This window comes from Carassius gibelio, chromosome B5, assembly GCF_023724105.1.
Source record: "Carassius gibelio isolate Cgi1373 ecotype wild population from Czech Republic chromosome B5, carGib1.2-hapl.c, whole genome shotgun sequence".
In the NCBI taxonomy this organism is placed as follows: Eukaryota; Metazoa; Chordata; class Actinopteri; order Cypriniformes; family Cyprinidae; genus Carassius; species Carassius gibelio.
This window is the reverse complement of record NC_068400.1, coordinates 15,002,609-15,020,977: the sequence shown is the minus strand read 5'-3', so window position 1 is coordinate 15,020,977 and position 18,369 is coordinate 15,002,609. Positions and strand designations below refer to the sequence as shown.

Sequence of the window (18,369 nt, the reverse complement as noted above, 5' to 3'; positions counted from 1 at the left end):
AAGTCGCTTTGGATAAAAGCGTCTACTAAATGATTAAATGTAAATGTAAATGTAAATGTAATTTAGGGTTTTGGAGAGTTTATGGTCATTTTATTTAGTATTACAGTGTTAGTGATAGTATTACAATTCCCTACTTAGATGAATGTGTGCGAGAACTGTTTTAACACACAGTTTACCATGTGTTTATCCATTTATCATTTCTATGAAGTCAGGGCTTAATATGAAAAAAAAAACAATCACACCAATATTTCTTGTCAACCAATTTATTTTCTTTAAAAACACAACAAGATGATTATCAAAATAGTAATAAAAAAAAGAGTAATATGTTCACACAACAGCAGCTACTGTGAAGATTAGACAACTTGAAGTGGTTTGATAATTTAGGTTGAAAATGCCGAAAATGGAAGAACTGAAATGTGTTCCAGAAACTGAAGTGAGCTATGTCACAATCACTCTGTCAGCTGCCATTAAAAGTGTATATGTATGTGTATGTGTTCACTCAAGATTAGAACTTCTTCAGGGCGTCACAGCGTTTATCCTGAAATAAAAGAATACAGAGAAAACCATTAGTTACAGCCTGCTCATAAAGAGGTGTTACACTGTTACTTGACTTGAATTTAATTGTAAATATTGATTTGCTGCACATGTAAAATGCAGCATGCACCACAGTCTGAGTCCTCATTGTTGGTGGTCGGCTTAAAGCTTTGCCGTAGGAGGATGTTTTGGCTTGTGGTTTCACAGCTCAATATTTTGTGGTTTTGTATGAGTATGACTATAACATCCAAATTGTGATCTACTATATATAAACAATGTCATGAGTCAGATGAAAACCAGAAAAGAGAAAGTGGCTTGCTGCAAGGCTCGTGCCATAACAATGATGAGCTGTTGTGCAACCAGCTTTATGTCATCAGATATTACAGAAGATGGCTGAGGAAACGAAACTGTGAGGAATCTGCAGTGAATTACATACATTAAATTTTTCTTCTTTGCACTTCTTGAGCCTAGTGTCCAGAAACTTGATCGCCTCTTTTACCCAGTGCTCTTCTGCTGCAGGTGGGGCACACAGATTCAAACCTTTCCTTGTTACGAATCTGAAAAGGAGTTGAGTTTTGCACATTATTTGGCTAGAACAGTAGACAATTCAAGCACTGTTCTGTTAAGCGCAATGGAATTCCCCAATAAATAGGCTCTTTCACATCTGCTTTGTTTGAAAATGGGATGGCAAATAGTTTAATCCACTCCCAGGCTCCCACACATGAGCCAGTCTAAAAGTTTCCCATAAAGAATATACTTACACAACAGCATCTAGGGAGCAGCCGTCAACTTTGAACTGCTTCCGGTGAGTGAGGAGGACACGTTTCGGGATGGGTTTGTGGCTAACCGAAAGGCAACAGTCTGCCTGAGCGTCTGAGAAAGATTGAGAGAAATAAAAAAACAATAAGGGTTGGAAGAAGAGATGGAAATACAGGTCTGCTTCTAGAGTAGTCTGAAAACTTCTGTAAGGAAAATAGAAAGTGTCGGCACAAATATATAGTTTGCAATAAACCGAAACATACGTGCAATGCACAGCTGGAATAGTTTGGGAGTTATAACTAACTACGGTACAAATAAAAAGTTCATTGTGATAACTGTTTACAGTTGTTTAAGATATGCTAATTATATATAATATATTTTAATATATATATATATATATATATATATATATATATATATATATATATATATATATATATACACACACACACACACAAACACACACACACATATAATATATATATATATATATATATATATATATATATATATATATATATACATTTTAGGCTCTTGTTTAAGGCATTTGAATTAAATCTAATTTATATTTTGAATATTAAATATATATAGGATTTCTCAAGACTATTTCAAAATGATTGTTAAAAAAAGTGTTATATTATTAGTTATTAAATTATATATATTTGCTTTAAATATGAATATATTTATAAACAATATGTCATAAAAATAATAATTTAATTTTTAATAATATGACATATATATATATATATATATATATATATATATATATATATATATATATATATATATATATATATATATATATACATAGAATAAATTGACTGATCTCTGTTGGGATGAAGCACAGCTTGAATCTTTTTAGATGATTCGATTTTAGTTCAATGTATTAAAAATGTATTAAAAGATCACTAACTAGAATTGATGAGATGTTGCACACCTTCTATCATATATAAATGATAAGAAGAAATAAAAGAGTAATAAATAGATCATATAGACCATACACTCATGAAGCACATAATACAGATAAAGAAAACATGACGTACCCGCCGGACGGCTGTAGAGAATGAGTGCCAACGCACAGAGGATCACACTCAGCACAGATACGAGAGCTGAAGCCATGGTAACTGCCACAGAAGATGAGATGGAGGAACAAGTGTCTCGTCTGTCCTGCTGAAGCAGCTGGAGGATCTATGGCTCTTCTCTAACACTCTCCTCTCACTGCTCCATCACTCCCCTGCTTTATAGGACAGTCTTAAGTTTCATTTTTACACAGATTTTTGTCATAGTCCCTCCCCTGTCCTGCAAAAAAGAAATGTCAGAGCAAGAGGTTGTGACCTGGACAAAACAAAACAATTTTTTTTTGAAAGAGGGCAGATTTTATGACACAATGCATCACATTCTGTGTATCGGTTCCATGCTTTCTTTTTTTGTTATCTGCTTGAATCCAAATAGAAACTCTTAATAGACTCAACAGACTGACAAATGTTTTGCTATGACTGAAAAAGCAATTCAGATAAACCTGACAAACTGTTTGGTCCTCTTCTCGATACTGATTCTTGTAAACACAAAGCTGGGGATTCCACTGGGTTAAAAAAAGATACAGATCCACTGTTAATGTTTACTTAGTGTTGCAGAGTTAATTATTATTTGTGCATGTGTTTGAGTGGAAAGCACACAGTGAATTCTGTTGGGTTTATTGTACAAGCAGAAGTTTATAAGTTATGTCTGATGTCTATAATGACACAGATGTTGAGCAAACCTGAAAGTGTTGTGGTATAAACATGTCTTTATATGAAGCAGTGATATTGTGCATTTGGATCAGGCAGGAAATTCCCAGCAATTTCAGGTGTTGCATGTTCTTTTTATATGTGCCGCTTATCAGGGATCATCTTTACTCAAGCATTTGGTGTCACACATTTGTGAACAGGACTTTGGAATAGACATATTGCTGTAAGCATCCATAATTGTGAAGTGTTTTAAATGGAATAATTGCAGTGCACAGGAGATTTAACAGAATGAATTTATTTAAAAATCATTGTTAGAAAAACTACAGTCACACAAAGTATGTGACATACATTAAAAAACACATTCTTTAAACACAAGACACAGCTTATAATTCATGCAAATGTACGAGACTCAGAATGGCTACAGTAAAACAATACAGTCTAATATAACAAATAACATAACTGCTTTTAATCATTTACAAAATCTGACCACCGTGGATTCCCCAAATCTACATGATTTCCAAAACATAACTTTTCCATAACTTTTAAAAACCACTGTGGTAGTTAATGTTTAAGAGTAATCACTTTCTGTCTGTCCAGTGCTGCTCAGTGCAGTTACAAGGTTATCATTTTCGGCTCCTGTTTGTGAAAGCAAAACCAGAAAAGGTTTTATTGATTTACAGGAGCTAGAAAATGGTTTCAAGCTAAAAGAACTGCACAACTTCTGCTAAATGACTGATTTAGCTTTGAAGATGTCCGAGATGTCACAGAACTTATGAGAGCAGAACTAAGAGGTTTTTTTTTTTCTGTGTTTCTACTGAGAAGCTTTCTTCTTCTTGTCTAAGTGTGTGATGATCTTGGAAATCCAGCCATTTTTCTCTGGTGGAGCGCACAGCTTCTTGTCCTTCTTTGTGATAAATCTATGGCAACAGAAAAAAGAGAAAATGCATTAATATAAACCTAGTTTAGAATCAATGGAGTCAAAATTCTTAAAAATAAAAAGGGTTGCCATAAAGAACCGTTTTGGGAAGAACCTTTTAGTGGACAGTTCTTAAAAGCACCCTTTTTTACTAGAGCATTTTACGAATTTAAAGAATCTTTTGTAGCTCCGTGGATGTTAAAGGATCTTCTTGGAAGCATCAGTGCCAATAAAGAACCTGAACTGGAACTTACACAGTAGCTGGAATTGCACAACCACTCTCTGTGGTTTGGTGAAAGTAGGATGCAACAATCTGTATTGGAATACGAGTGTCCTTGGTGGTTAGACAGCAGTCCACAGCTGCGTCTGAAAAAGCTGAGAATGAAAGGATGGCATTAGCAACGCTTTACACAGGAAACCCCTCCACTCTATATGTGTCTGACCCTGTGCAAGAACAAAACTTGGCCTGTTTCTGAGTACTTCTGGATTTACTGGAACTTGCCCCTACAGTTACCATAACTAAATCTCTAAGAAAAGTATGCCAGCAGCATAGAAAAAGCCAAGAATGTAACTTTCTTTCAGAGAGAACTCATTAGTAGTTTCAGTTTTAAATTCTGCAAGGTGCTTCTGAGAAACTGCAAGATGTGTTCCATGAAACAAGATGTTTTAATGTTTCTTACCTTCAGTGTTGCTCCAGAGGACTGCAGCTATGACCAGGAGAGTTACTGTTGCGGTCTGCATTCTTGTCTGTGTTTGGTCTCTGTAAGATCATCAGACGATTATGCACAGGTGTGATGCGCAGGTATCAGGTGCAGGTATTTATACACAAAAAATATGAGTAAACTTTCACTTTCAAGCTAAGACTTATCGTACTCGCGCCACCCCATCTTGTAAATGCTTCAGTTTCACTTCCATTTATCATTCACACATTCTTTACCGTGTTTCTCCCCTCGGTTCCCATAGAATTGTCTACAGGGGTGCATGACCGAATAATTTATTTAGCAGCTCATAAACAACCAGACGCACATGAATCCAGCTGAACTTTCAGAGAAATGTTTAGGGTTTTTCTTAACAGAGTCGCGTAACGGTTTGATGCTCACAACTTTAGTTTTGAAAATGATTTTATCTGATTTCTGCTGCTAGATTACTAAAAAAAATAATATTTTACAATAAAATTTGAAAAATTTTCATGCACTTAGCAATTTCAGTGAATTGAAATAATGTGCAATTTCTGAATTATCTGCATATCTATCTAGTCATAATCTAATCTATAATAATTCATATGCACACATGCCAAAACATTCGGCTCATTTTAAATCACATTTTAAATGTTTTAATCTCAGATTTTCAATGGCCCTACTGTATTTCAATTTAGCATACTCAAAAGGTTTATTTCTTAAAATTCAATTTAAAGCCACTTAGAAACTGACAGACAAAATTAATTCAGAAATAACGTGCATAATCTAAACCTTTCCAAACTTTCCTGTTCAAGAAAAGCGTGTTTAAAGTGATCCAAACATGTCATTATCTTAATAATGAATAGTCTGAATGTCTTTTATTATCAGAGCTTGGAAAAGATCCAAGGGTGTGTGTTATTCCGTGAAGCAACAATGCCAAGAGCATCACTACTGTGAACAACTGTAAGGGAAATGTGCTGTTACATTTCAACACTGACCTGAACTCACCTGCTAAATGAAAGGGTGCTCTATTTGCTTAATTTTCAAAAGAACAGTCCTCCACCTACAATGCACTACTCAGTTTCGTTTTTAAAAAAACACAACTTGGTGCTATGTTAACTTTTACTGCTCTGATTTAGCGTAGCTTTCCAAAATCAGCACAGTCTATTCATGCCAATAACATATCATATTCACACCAGAATGAACAAAATAATTGCCATGAAGTTTAAAAGGTTATTTTACTCTTACCATCCAAAAAAGAATGCAGTGTTAAAATCACAGTAAAGTGATGTGGTTGGATCATAATATTTTACATTTCTCTTTAGAATCTTTTGGAACACTTATTTACAGTTACTGGTAAGAAAATTAGCAAAACACACCATAGCGGTTTAAGAAAAACATCAAGGACAGAATGAGGTTTTCAGCAGAATATGGAAAGTTTGACTTGGAAGTGGTGCAGCAGAATAATGTGGAGCGATTAATCACTATAAAACACTCGCTGTATGGTGATGCACCAGAGCGGAGTCTTTTGAAGATCTGAATGCACCTACCACAGTGGTGCTGGTACTGGTGGGTTGCTTCACTGTGAAAGGTCAACTGCATTTAATAGAAATATTGCAGAATGGCTTGCTTCCCACAGCTGAAAAATTGTTATCTTAAAAGGAACGATCTGTTGTTATTGTTTTCAACCAGAAAATCCTCTTCCCCACACTGCAAAGATAACTAAGAACCCCATCCAGGCTTGTGTTTTGGCCCGATTAGAGACCAGATTTAAACCTCTATAAAAAAAAATTGGATCTAACATTAAACTCCAACTAACTGGGAGACAATTTTCAATTAATAACTGTTTGAAGACATCAACATCGAGTGGGATAACACTGACTCTTCTTCCTTAAAAAGTAAACTGCAAGTTTACCAACATGGCTTAAAACTAATATCCTGTACTAAATTACATTATCTATAGTATTTGTGCAATTCTTGATCATTTCCTGACCACTGGTTTGTGGTTAAAATGTTCAAATGTGCACCAATGAAAAATAATAGGTATCCATTTTTGACTTGGCCCATTTTTTGCTCAGGCATGAAACTGTATGTAATAAAATATTTTTTTTTTTTTTTTATTTTTCCATACAACTGCTATTGCAAACATATGGATCTGATATAGCTAGATTGTGACCTTTGCACTGACAGGCCACATCCCCCCTACCCCCATGTACTGTAAAGAATGTGTTAGAACATAGTTAAAGAGACCCCATTCATGAAACACAAGTAGAACCAATTATGGTGAATGGTTCATAAGGTCCATAAATCCAAAAGGTTTTACATACAAACTTTTTACACAAAAAATCTATTCCCCTCATGTTTCCCTTCAAAAGGTATGGCAAGAACCTAAATTGTAGTTATTCTATCTGGAGAAAAGTTGAATTCTTTCCAAATATAAGATCTTTTGATTGCTTACCAGCAGTCATATACCAAGCAAACAAAGCCAAGGCAATCTGAGACCCCTCTCAAGGTGTGTGAACTCCCTGAAAGCACTGCTAAACATTCTTAAGACATTAACCCATAATTGGACAAACTTGTGCAGTTTTAGCCTCAGTGCAATGAAGAACACAAAGTACTTTCACTAGGAGGAAAACACCCTCAGTGGTTTCTCAGCTGTACAATGTTGGAGGAAGTGGCAAACTTTCCAGTAATCTCAGAGCAATAAAAGCCAACAATGACCACTCATAAACCACAAAGGCTGATAGAAACCCCCTATATTGATTTTGCTGAGAAAGCCTTGAACTTCACGCATGAAATATTGATTTTAAATGATTTTATAATGTGAAACCAATTTATTGGGCACAATATAAAAATACTTTCAGAGAGCTACAAGCTTATACTAGTCATCACATTGTTTCGAGGAAGTTATAGCAGAGTTTAATGCTTAAAACACAACTACTCGCTGTTTCTATTGCTTTTGTTTAACTGTGAGTTTTACTAGCAATTTCTGACTGAAAACTGTTTCTACACCAAATCTTTTCACTGTGATTATCAACCATTACATTTGAGCTCAATCCATAATAACAGACTTCTCTTGGAAATTAAGATGATTGTCTAGCAATTTACTTGCATTAATTGAATTTGGGGCTAAAGTTCTCTTACCTACTTTGCTACACTGGTGCTCGAAGGCTCATCTTTAAGATTTTAAGTTGTAGGAGTAATATTTGACCCAGTTACAAGCCCAAAACTGCCTGAAGCAGGTCATTACTGCATGGAAGTGAAAATTCAGCTATTGTTATTGAAATTTAGGTTAGATCATATGTTTCAAACATATATTTTGACAAGTGATTTCTTCGGAATTGAACACCTGTGTTTACATGTTCATGCCCTAAGGGAATTATCTTGAAAAATGTAAAGCAATCATTTGACTATAATTTAAAGTATTCAGCCAAATTAGGGAAACATTTTGAATGCTGAACACAGCAAAAGACAGTTAGTGTTTCCCATCTGTAACACCCCATCTTTACCTGAAATTGCTGGAGGGGAAGCAAGTCCAATCAAGTTGTTTCAGTCATGCGGTTTACAGGAAACCATGGGAGCATGCAAGCCCACTTTTGATCTGTCCTTGGTCTGGGAAGTTTGCTGGCAGCAAAGTATGAGCTCCTGTGACAAGAAATGATTAAACAAATAAACAAATCAAACCACACGAACAAAACCACAAATGCACACCCAATTTGGCATGCACACAAATGAAATAAATGATTTATGGTTTAAATTTATATTTAATGCAATTACTTTAACATAAAGTGTTTTTGACATATTTAAGTTAGACTTAAGTACATTCTATATGTAATTCCATAAATACTTATTGCCACTGAAAACTGTCATATGTACTGACAAGCATTTATGATCAACTAAAATATAGCTTGAAGCCATTTATATTTACAGTTATACATTGTATATTAAAGGAATAGTTTGCACACAAAAAAATTAACACATTTACCTACATTCAGGACATCTAAAATGACTTAGTTTCTTCATCTAAAAATATTTCAAGAAATTTAGCATGAAATCATTTGTTCAACAATGGATCCTCTGCAGTGAATAGGTGCCGTCAGAATGAGAGTCCAAACCGCTGATAAAAACATCACAATAATCCACAAGTAATCAATTAACATCTTGTGAATCGAAATGTGTGTGTTTTTAAGAAACAAATCGATCATTCAGGAGTTTTAACTTCAAACCAGTACTTGATGAAAAGGCCAATGAATGTCCTCTTAAAATTAAATTAAAACGACTTTGTTTGGATTTGTTTATTTAGTACACGCATAAGCTACTAGTTTAATCAGCCTTAAGTGGTTTTTTATTGGCTAGTCTCCAGCCTAGTCAGACTGGTCTGTTGAATGATTTCAGAACCGTTCAAACCAAATAAAACCAGAAATATTGTTTATGTCGCAAATAATTCTTCTTCTTCTGTTTTATGGCGGTTTGGCAAGACAACGTAAAAGGTGCCAAATAATTAAAATAAAATATCAATGAAATAAACCCTCTGCATCAAATAACCACTTCCTTATCATTATTCCTGACTCTGGAGTGACATCGCGCGGTCGTTAAGAAGCACGCAGCTAGAAACCCGGTAGACGCACTTCCTAGTCAAGGACGTTCACTGAACGGCACTCCTACATTCTGAAGTTTACTCTAACCGTTAGATTTATTCATGAACTTAGTTTAATACATTTTCGAGATAAGTAGAAATAATTAAGACTGACTAAATGAGGGCTCGATTAATCACGAGATAATCAATTCCTATCACAGTGTAATAATAAATTGCATTTTTGTTTCATTTTGTAATGGAAAGTACCCGCGGGTGCTGACCTGAGATCATTGTGCGCGTTCTCGTCTCGCCTGTTGTGTGGCTTGTGCGCGAGAACTAAATCTGATCCCAGATCATCTGAAGTTTTAAAAACGCAGACGAGCTCCTGATTCCATAGCTGCGCCGCGCGATGCATTCTGGTAGTAGTTGAAAGATTCAAGATGGCGGCGAGCAGGAGACTACACAAGGTAGACGTCTAAACCTCATACTTTTTATATCGCAAATAAAGAAAAAACAGGTACGACGACGCGATGGTGGTTTAAACATAACGTTTGGCTCGCAGAAAAGGAGGTTTGATTTTTCACTGGTGCTCGATCGGTGTTGGTACGAGCGGTTCTCTCTCTCGATGACTCGGCTCGCTTCGCGTTTCCAAACATGAAGGAGGAAAAGCGCCGGCGGAGGCCGCAGAACTCTACAACAAGGTTTTGGGTCGAGATCGGGGAGATAGAGGGTCAAAGGACACGTTTGAGTAGGCTTCTGTGTTTTATCAAGTCCTTTCATTCATTGACAGCGCGTAAATGACAGGAATGTAACGCACAGGAGTCTAATGCGATGAGTTCCGTCACAGCGGATTCGTTTGATTCAAACAGATCTGAATCACCTGGATACAATAACCATAAATTAATCGACTGATAAAGTATCTCATATACGTTTTTAACTGAGTAATGCTGTCTTAACCCGCTGCAGTGACGTTAGACATGACTCAAAGACTCCTAACCTGTCACACATAAGCTGAAATCGCCGTACTTTTAACGTTTTAAGCTTTATATAACACATTTAAGTAGAAACTAGTTAAATAAGTTGGTTCAGTGAGTTCCAGGTGGTTAGCTGTAGTAACACCCTTATTAAAAAATAAAAAAAACGAAACCGTAAGCGTGTTCACAACAAGCTTTCGCTTTATACACTTCCGTCTTGTCGAAAACACTTAATTCATTCTCGTGATTAACTAGTTTTTAGCCACCTAGATGTGTCCGAGAAAACGTTTCTTTTTAGGTTAACCTCTCTGAATTGAATTGGGGTGCTTGTGTACACTGAGTGGACTTGTATGTCAAAGTGACCGTTTTAACGAGTCTACTTCCTTGTTAGATAAGTGTGACTGTAGATGTCAATCCCCTGAGGCAAGAGAAGGAAATGGGTAATACTTACAGGGCACTAAAACATAACCTTTTACTATAGTAATTATTATTGGATAAATTGCAGTATTTTTTAAGGGATTACTGCAATATTTAATTTTTTTAATTATAAATTCAAACAACTTACATCTGGTCTTTTTACCTGATTAATCAAGGAAATAATTGACAGATTAATCAAAGTATCGAAATAATCTTTAGTTGCTGCCCTATAAACAGCCCATGTTAGAGCAATGGTTATTAGTTCAAACATTTAAAGTGTTGTTTGTGGTTGTTTTAATGCACACTAACTTGTACTGCAGGTCAGTTATTTACAGTAAGCTGCTGAGGAAGGGGTCATTTCTCCTACTCAGTAGGTCGAGACCTGGCTCACGTTACATTTGGGAATGATGACCATGATAAAGATACATAGAAGGTTTAGGCTAATGTTTAAACTGTTATTCCTAATTGATTTGTTTGTGCTTTGGTATTACCTTATTAATGGGGATTTTAATATTAGGAGAGAGTTTTAGCATAAGCTAAATCTCAAAGTAGAAGTTGCAAACCCACAAAAATAGTATCTAACGCATCCTTCTTTCCAATCTTTTTTATCAGGAGCTTGAAGAAATCCGCAAATCTGGGATGAAAAATTTCCGTAACATTCAAGTCGACGAATCAAACATTTTGACATGGCAAGGCCTCATTGTTCCAGTAAGTGTTTAGTAAACACTCATACATCTTGTTTAAATGTTATTTGCATGTGTAAAGTATGCAGACAAGAAATGGTATGTTGTAACTGCTTTAAGGTTTTGACAGAACCTGCAAGTCAAAGTTGGCCAATGCTGATCTATTTTATCTTTAAGGGGGGAAAACACGCCATATCTTCATTTTTATTTGGCTTAAACATTTTAAAATAATGTTTGTTTTTGCATTGTAATTTGCATTTTGCAAATTCAGAGAATAGGGGTGAATTCGATTTTGTGTTTTTAATACGCTGTTGCTGAATGTAAAGCAACATTTGCTTTTTTTCTTGTTTGATTTTTGATTTTTAAAATTGGGCACCTCTGTGCAAAACATTGATAAACCTCTAAATATTTTTTTATAATTTCTTGCAATTTTAGAGCTAGAGTGCGTTTAGACCTAGAGAATATACATGCATTTCATACGGCAATCAGCCTCATAGGATCTCCTACCTCATGCATTCACGCTTCTGTCCTGTTCTCAGTATTGATTTGTTTGTAATTGTACACATTATAGACTGAGCTGCGCTTGGCTCATTTACCTTTCTCTCCCACAGGACAACCCTCCATATGACAAAGGGGCATTCAGGATCGAGATCATCTTCCCTGCAGAATACCCTTTCAAACCACCCAAGATCACATTCAAAACGAAGATCTACCACCCCAACATTGACGAGAAGGGACAGGTCTGCCTGCCTGTCATTAGTGCAGAGAACTGGAAACCAGCCACCAAAACTGACCAAGGTGAGATGCGCTGCAGTTGTCACACATGAGTCAGACTGCTAAAGCTGAGCTGATCTTGGTGCAGAAATACTCTTGGTCCTGTTGTCACTTCATTATAGAGAAATCATGCACGGATAGGCCACACCCTTTAATGCTGCTCATATTGGCTACCCAATCAATATTATTTTTTTCTGTTTTTTATTTTTATTTTGTAAAGATAGAGGCAATTTAGCCTTCTCTGACTAAATTACAGGAATTATTTAATGCTGAATTTAATAAAACTATATGCAAGTATTTTATTCAGTAAGGACTCAGTTCAATTGATCAAGAGTGACTGACCGACATTTGTTACAAAAGACTTATATTAAAAAAAAAAAAAAAACTTCTTCTTTGAACTTCTGTCTATCCAAGAAAATGCATCTGAGTTGGCACAAAAATATTAAGCAGCAAAACTGTTATCAACATTGATAATTAGAAATTAATCTTTGGATTATGTGCAGGGTTCCATGGGTCCTTGAAATCCTTAAAAGTTTATGAATCTGAAGAGAAAAAAAAAAGTCAAGGCCCTGGAAAGTTTTTGAAAATAAACATGCATAGATACAGGTCCATGAAAATGCTTGAATTTATTTTGTGCAAGAAGTTTTCTGCAAAAAAGTCCATATTATTCCCCTCTGGTCTGCTAATGTTATTTCGCCAACACTTTGTGGCCTACGCATAGCTTGATTTTTCTTTGTTAGTTATGCGCACTTACGCGTTACGTTAAGTGTTTCCCGGACGTTAGGTACGTTGTCATGACATTCATGCTCGCACGAAACTACTACGATGGTATCTTAACGTTTCACATACACACACCGTGAAATTAATGTTGAATTGCTTTGCTTGTTAAGATGTAAACGCATGTGGCAAGAAAAACACAAAACCATATTCATCTATATCTTAAAACTTCTGGTTGCATGAGCCTAAGCTTCAAATAAAGGTTAAGGACTTTAAGGCATCAGAGAAGTGTTCTGTATGAAAGCTATACGGATGCAGTTGGTCCCATATTTGTAGGCATACGCCATATGACCATCTAGACCAGACAAGTACCAAATCAATCATTCTTCTTGCTCGAATCATTGTTTGAATTGTGAACGTAGCACCTCAAGGAAGGCTCCTTTAAGACTTTGCGCAATCCTCTGGCACCTGGTCGCTCCCGCTTCACAGCAAGTGGGGCTCGCGCTAATGCTTTTAAAATGGTTACTTCTAGCACATTCCTAAACCTGGACCTCATTAAACAAATTCATGCACCAAAAGCAGCCTTGAAGTTCACTTTACTTGAAAAATATTAATTTTTCAAGAATTCTTAGGCTACCTGGCTGCAATAACATTTTAGTTCAAACATTTTAATGTCAATGTTAAAAAAAATGCTTTATTTATTGATGTTTCATAGACGTGTTTATACTTTCAAATATTATGCCATATCTTGTATGTAATTTCACAGTATATTCACCTCCTAAATTACTACACTTCTATAGTGGTCAAATTTACTCAGGCTGATGCTTTGTGTATTAACGTGACATTTTTTGTTGACATTAACGTTATTTTTAGAATAATTGCGCACAGGTTAAGTAAAACAAAAGTGATTATTTATGAGAATCTTTATACACATGTTTTTTATACACATTTAACTGTAGATACAGAATTGACATACTCTAGGATGTACTAAATATTCTTCAGTTTTATGCAAAACATAAATATAACAAATAGAATATATGATCTGTCATATGGCCAAAAATAAATGCAAAAGAATAGGCTTTTTTGCGTAGTTGTGTTTGACTTTCAAGATGTTTGCAATTGTTCTACAGCATTCTTGGGATGTCGAATTTCTTCAGAAACCTTGCTCTTATCAAGTTTAGATCATGCAGTACTACATTCCTAGTTTATAAAACTGTTTAATTAGTTTTGGAATAAATATGATGAGGTTCTTATTTCTTGAATAACTAACATCCATGTTTTAGGTTTTTGTTTTTACCTTTTGGTTGGATATCTGTTGGTAACAGATTAGTGGTCGACTGATATATTGCCATGGCTGATATTTGGCATTTTTCAAATATCGGCATCAGCCGATAAGTTTTTCTGTTTGGCTGATTTGTTTGAGGTATTTTGACGGCACACTCGACTTTTATTTTGGTGGCACTGAGAAAGGCAGCGCCTGAGCGTACACACAGTGCTCACACACTCTCTCCTTTACCGTCATACTGTCGAAAATATATATTTTTAAAGGGGTCATATGACGCGATTTCAATATTTTCCTTTCTCTTTGGAGTGTTACAAGCTCTTGGTGCATAAAGATCTGTAAAGTTTCAGACTAAAGACTCAAATCCAAAGAGATTTTCTTTATAAAGGAAACATCTCTACGTCACTGAAGATTTGTATAATGCCGGCAAATGTTCATTCAAAGAAAGAAAGATGAGAATCGATCACTCATTAGCCCCTTTCACATTGCCATTCCGGCAAATACAATACGACAATTGTTCCCTGGTCACTAGATTTTGCACTTTCACACTGCCAGTGATGACCCGGGATATGTGCGTGCTTTCACACACAACCCTTGAAGATCCCGTAACGACACGTGACATCAGGGCGTGACGTGTAATGTACGAGTCGACAACGCTAGGCACGTTATACTTTCACTGAAGCAAGCAAACAATCTCGGCGTCAGCATGGAAAGTGAGGAACTAACTGATCTCTGCTTCATTGCAGTTTGCACATATGTTTTCGTCGCGAATGTTGATCTTCCTTCAAAACAGCTGGTAAAAGAGTCGCGCGGTAACGCGTCATCACTTCGACAAGGAATTAGATCTGGCTTTATTCACACAGCGCTCGTCCCGGGTCAAACCCCGCAATGTTACTAGGTCCCCGACCCGGGTTCAATTAGGTAATCAATCCCGGGACGTGGTTGCTTTCACACAGAAGGCGACCAGGCAATGTTCCGGAAATATTGCGGGTCCCACGTGCAGTGTGAAAGGGGCTATTGATTCATTTTTACAAATTCTTCCTTTGCGTGATGCTAATCTGCGGTGATTGGTCCGATTGGTCTCATTTTGATTTCATAATGCCTGATAAAGCAGTGTTTGTAAGTGCAGTGCTGCTTTGCGTACAGCGTTAACAGAGAAACCTCTACATTTACCGCTCCAAAAGTGGCACCTAGTGGCATTGAATCAAAGCGAAAAGGCTGACAAGTGTTCGGACAATATGCTAATGTTTCATGTTTGACATCTGCATGAAACAGCTTAGTATTTGTTTTAAAGTGACTTGTTTAGATGTTTCGGAGTCGACTCTTTCTTTTAGGAGACAATAACTTTATACTCTGTGAACTTTCAGATTAAAAATTTTGCAGGATGTTTTTATTCACTTAGAGCTGTGTTACACACTGCGTAAAAGGTAATTTTCAAAAATCTATAATGCGGCACTTTAACTACCCAAATATTCAATAGATAATTAACTTAACATGTTAACTTTAGCTAAAGATGTTTAACTAAAAATGTTACTTGAATCAAATAACTGAAATAAAAGATTTTAAAAATACATGGTAATTATAGTTTACTAGAACTTTAAAAAAAAAAAAAAAAAAAAAAAAGTATTCTTTGGAAAAAACAATAAACGTTCCTAAAATAAAAAACTTTTATTTCAGCTAGTTGCCAATTTGTAAGTTCTCTGAAAAAAAAAAAAAAAAAAACACAAACTGAATAAAAGTTTCAAATTAAAATGGTAAAATATTAAACTCAAAATATTATTAAAATCTAAAACAGTATCTCAATGATGACTGATGAAAAGTATATCAGAATCAGAATCAGAAAGAGCTTTATTGCCAAGTATGTTTGCGCATACAAGGTATTTGTTTTAGTGACATAAGCTTCCAGTACACAGAGACACCAAAAAAACGCCACAAAAAAAAAAAAAAAAAAAATGTAGCCAAATAAATAAGTGTATAAACAATTGTGCTATAAATGATAATGGGATAGGATTGAAAAAGATGCAGGGATGTACTAGGATGGAGGGGTAACAAATAAATATAAGGATGTTGCAATTTTGTTTGCATAAGCATAAGTGGGGAACATTTAACTGTTCATGAGGTAGATTGCCTGGGGGAAGAAACTGTTTTTGTGCCTTGCTGTTCTGGTATTTGCGGCTCTGAGACGCCGGCCAGATGGCAAAAGTTCAAAAATGGGGTGACTTGGATGTGAGGGATCCAGAGTGATTTTATGAGCCCTTTTCCTCACTCTGGATGTATACAGTTCTTGAAGGGTGGGCAGGGGAGCACCAATAATCCTTTCAGCAGTCCGAACAGTTCTCTGTAGTCTTCTGATGTCCGATTTTGTTGCTGAGCCAAACCAGACAGTTATAGAAGTACACAGTACAGACTCAATGACGGCTGAGTAGAAATTATTCTGTTTCATATAATTCTCTATCGCTAAACTATAGGGATTATTTAAAGCTGAATTTATTAGAACTGTAAGAAATAAGAATACATACATTTGAATTACTCAGTAAATGTTTTGTTGTGGTAACCAAGGATAACATACATTATTTCCCCTTTCTTCCTACAGTAATTCAGTCGCTCATTGCCCTGGTGAACGACCCACAGCCAGAACATCCTCTGAGGGCCGACCTAGCAGAAGAATACTCAAAAGACCGTAAAAAATTCTTTAAGAATGCAGAAGAGTTTACAAAGAAACACGGCGAAAAGCGGCCAGTGGACTAACAATAACCAGACAAGTGTGTAGCCCCAGACCCCTCCTACTCCTCCGATCCTCTTCCCCTCGCTCTACCTCCTTCCTCCGACACCCAAACAATATCCTCTACCCCTTCCTCCCTCCCTCCCGCTTTCCTCCTTCTCCTCTCCTTTCCATGTGTCACTCTAGTCGAGCTGGAGAAGTTCAGCGCAGCTGCATCCTCCGTCTTGAAGCAGGACGCCGCGAGGACATCCGATCTGAGTTTCTGGTGTTAGCTTGAGGCCCTTACTAACTTTCTACTATTGTTTATTTTTCCTTTCTCAACTTTGAAAGCATCAATATTTGGTTAGAGGCTAACTTAAGACAAAGAAGTTGGAAATTGTAAAAGGCGTTTCAGTAACAAATGCTGTTCGACCCTTTTGTAATGAGAAAATGAATCATTGCATTATTACACAAAACTTTCAAAAATTACTTTTGGAAGTGACACTTCATTTAAAACAAAGATGGGTTGTAATTTATCATGTACATTGTTATTATTATTATTATGATGTTGTTCCCTTTTCTTACATTTGTGCTCTTTGATTTCCGCAAAACAAAAAAGGAGACGTAATGGAGGTTATTTCATATAACATTTTTACTTTCACTGCACTTCTTGGGTTGCACAGTATGTGTAAGGAACCGGCTACTTTCAGCCCTTTACCAAGCCTCGAATCGGCAAAACCACTGTAAAGTCCATAACTAAAAGTGCAGAGATTGCTATGAAATACATTTTTGTTTCACAAATGAAAAAAGGAATGATGAAAACAACGCTCTTTGTGTGAGTGAACGTAATTTTCCATGATGATCACTAATTTTAAACATCTCTTTTAACATGTTTCATAGGAAATCCTTGTATGTTTGGGTTTAATCATGGAAACGGCCCCTAGATTTACTGAGATGTACGCTACTGAGAATTATTATTATTCCCGTTTTTTCCCAACACAGAATAAACGCAGTAGTTGACCGTGAGTTTTCTAGAACATTCTCTACAGTTTCTTTAAAGGATATCATTCATTCTGTCATATTCCATTTTTACGCCGCTCTTTATAATGCAAAGAGGTTCTTCGGGCTTTCTCTAGTTCAAGATATTTCAGTAATATTTGCTCATGCTTTGGGGCAGGGGGAGTCTCTCACAGAATGCCTTGTTGAAAACTTATTTTCATGCATCATCAGACTTCAAAAATGCTCCACATTTGTACACCAAAATAAAGTTATAACAAGTAATGTTACACTCAAACGTTGCCTAAATTCACTTCTGATCTGGTTAGGGTTTTCATATCAAAATCGACCAAACCGATAAGTTTTCTAAGATTCCCCAATTGAGCATTTAGTGATTGTGTAACCTGAATATATTAGCATTAGTAAACTATATATTTATGAGGACTACTACTTAAACCCTAAACTGTTGCTTCAATTACAGCTTTTTCTTAGTAGCCTGAAACATACAGGTTATAAACATGTTAACCCTAATATGTGACAAAACGTTGAACTCACCAAATAAAGGCTATTTTGACCTAGCTCTGAATGAATGTTTCAATAGGATGAATGTTTGGCGTACAAATGCAACTGGTTGGT

General features: G+C 36.0%; 3 protein-coding genes across 5 annotated transcripts; 1 reads left to right on the top strand and 2 right to left on the bottom strand.

The window, feature by feature from the left end:
• Positions 1-247: 247 nt before the first annotated feature.
• Positions 248-2,541, bottom strand: LOC127957616 (C-C motif chemokine 20). Its single transcript, XM_052556237.1, has 4 exons — positions 2,337-2,541; positions 1,296-1,407; positions 971-1,091; positions 248-538 (listed from the first exon to the last, which is right to left on the bottom strand). Exons 1-4 carry the CDS (start codon positions 2,410-2,412, stop codon positions 506-508), a joined length of 342 nt encoding a protein of 113 aa, XP_052412197.1. The 5' UTR covers positions 2,413-2,541; the 3' UTR covers positions 248-505.
• A 758-nt stretch (positions 2,542-3,299) lies between these two features.
• LOC127957617 (C-C motif chemokine 21) lies at positions 3,300-9,479 on the bottom strand. The gene is made up of 5 exons (XM_052556238.1): positions 9,457-9,479; positions 8,123-8,258; positions 4,617-4,696; positions 4,191-4,311; positions 3,300-3,937 (listed from the first exon to the last, which is right to left on the bottom strand). The coding sequence occupies exons 3-5, from the start codon at positions 4,675-4,677 to the stop codon at positions 3,832-3,834; spliced, it is 288 nt and encodes a 95-aa protein (XP_052412198.1). The 5' UTR covers positions 4,678-4,696; positions 8,123-8,258; positions 9,457-9,479; the 3' UTR covers positions 3,300-3,831.
• ube2l3b (ubiquitin-conjugating enzyme E2L 3b) lies at positions 9,326-18,311 on the top strand. Of its 3 annotated transcripts, none has more exons than XM_052556234.1 (4): positions 9,326-9,656; positions 11,193-11,288; positions 11,875-12,061; positions 16,630-18,311. In XM_052556234.1, exons 1-4 carry the CDS (start codon positions 9,630-9,632, stop codon positions 16,782-16,784), a joined length of 465 nt encoding a protein of 154 aa, XP_052412194.1. In that variant the 5' UTR covers positions 9,326-9,629; the 3' UTR covers positions 16,785-18,311. The 3 variants fall into 3 exon arrangements, with proteins under 3 accessions (XP_052412194.1, XP_052412196.1, XP_052412195.1); XM_052556236.1 differs by lacking the exon at positions 9,326-9,656 and adding an exon at positions 9,660-9,706; XM_052556235.1 differs by lacking the exon at positions 9,326-9,656 and adding an exon at positions 9,914-9,937.
• Positions 18,312-18,369: the final 58 nt, after the last annotated feature.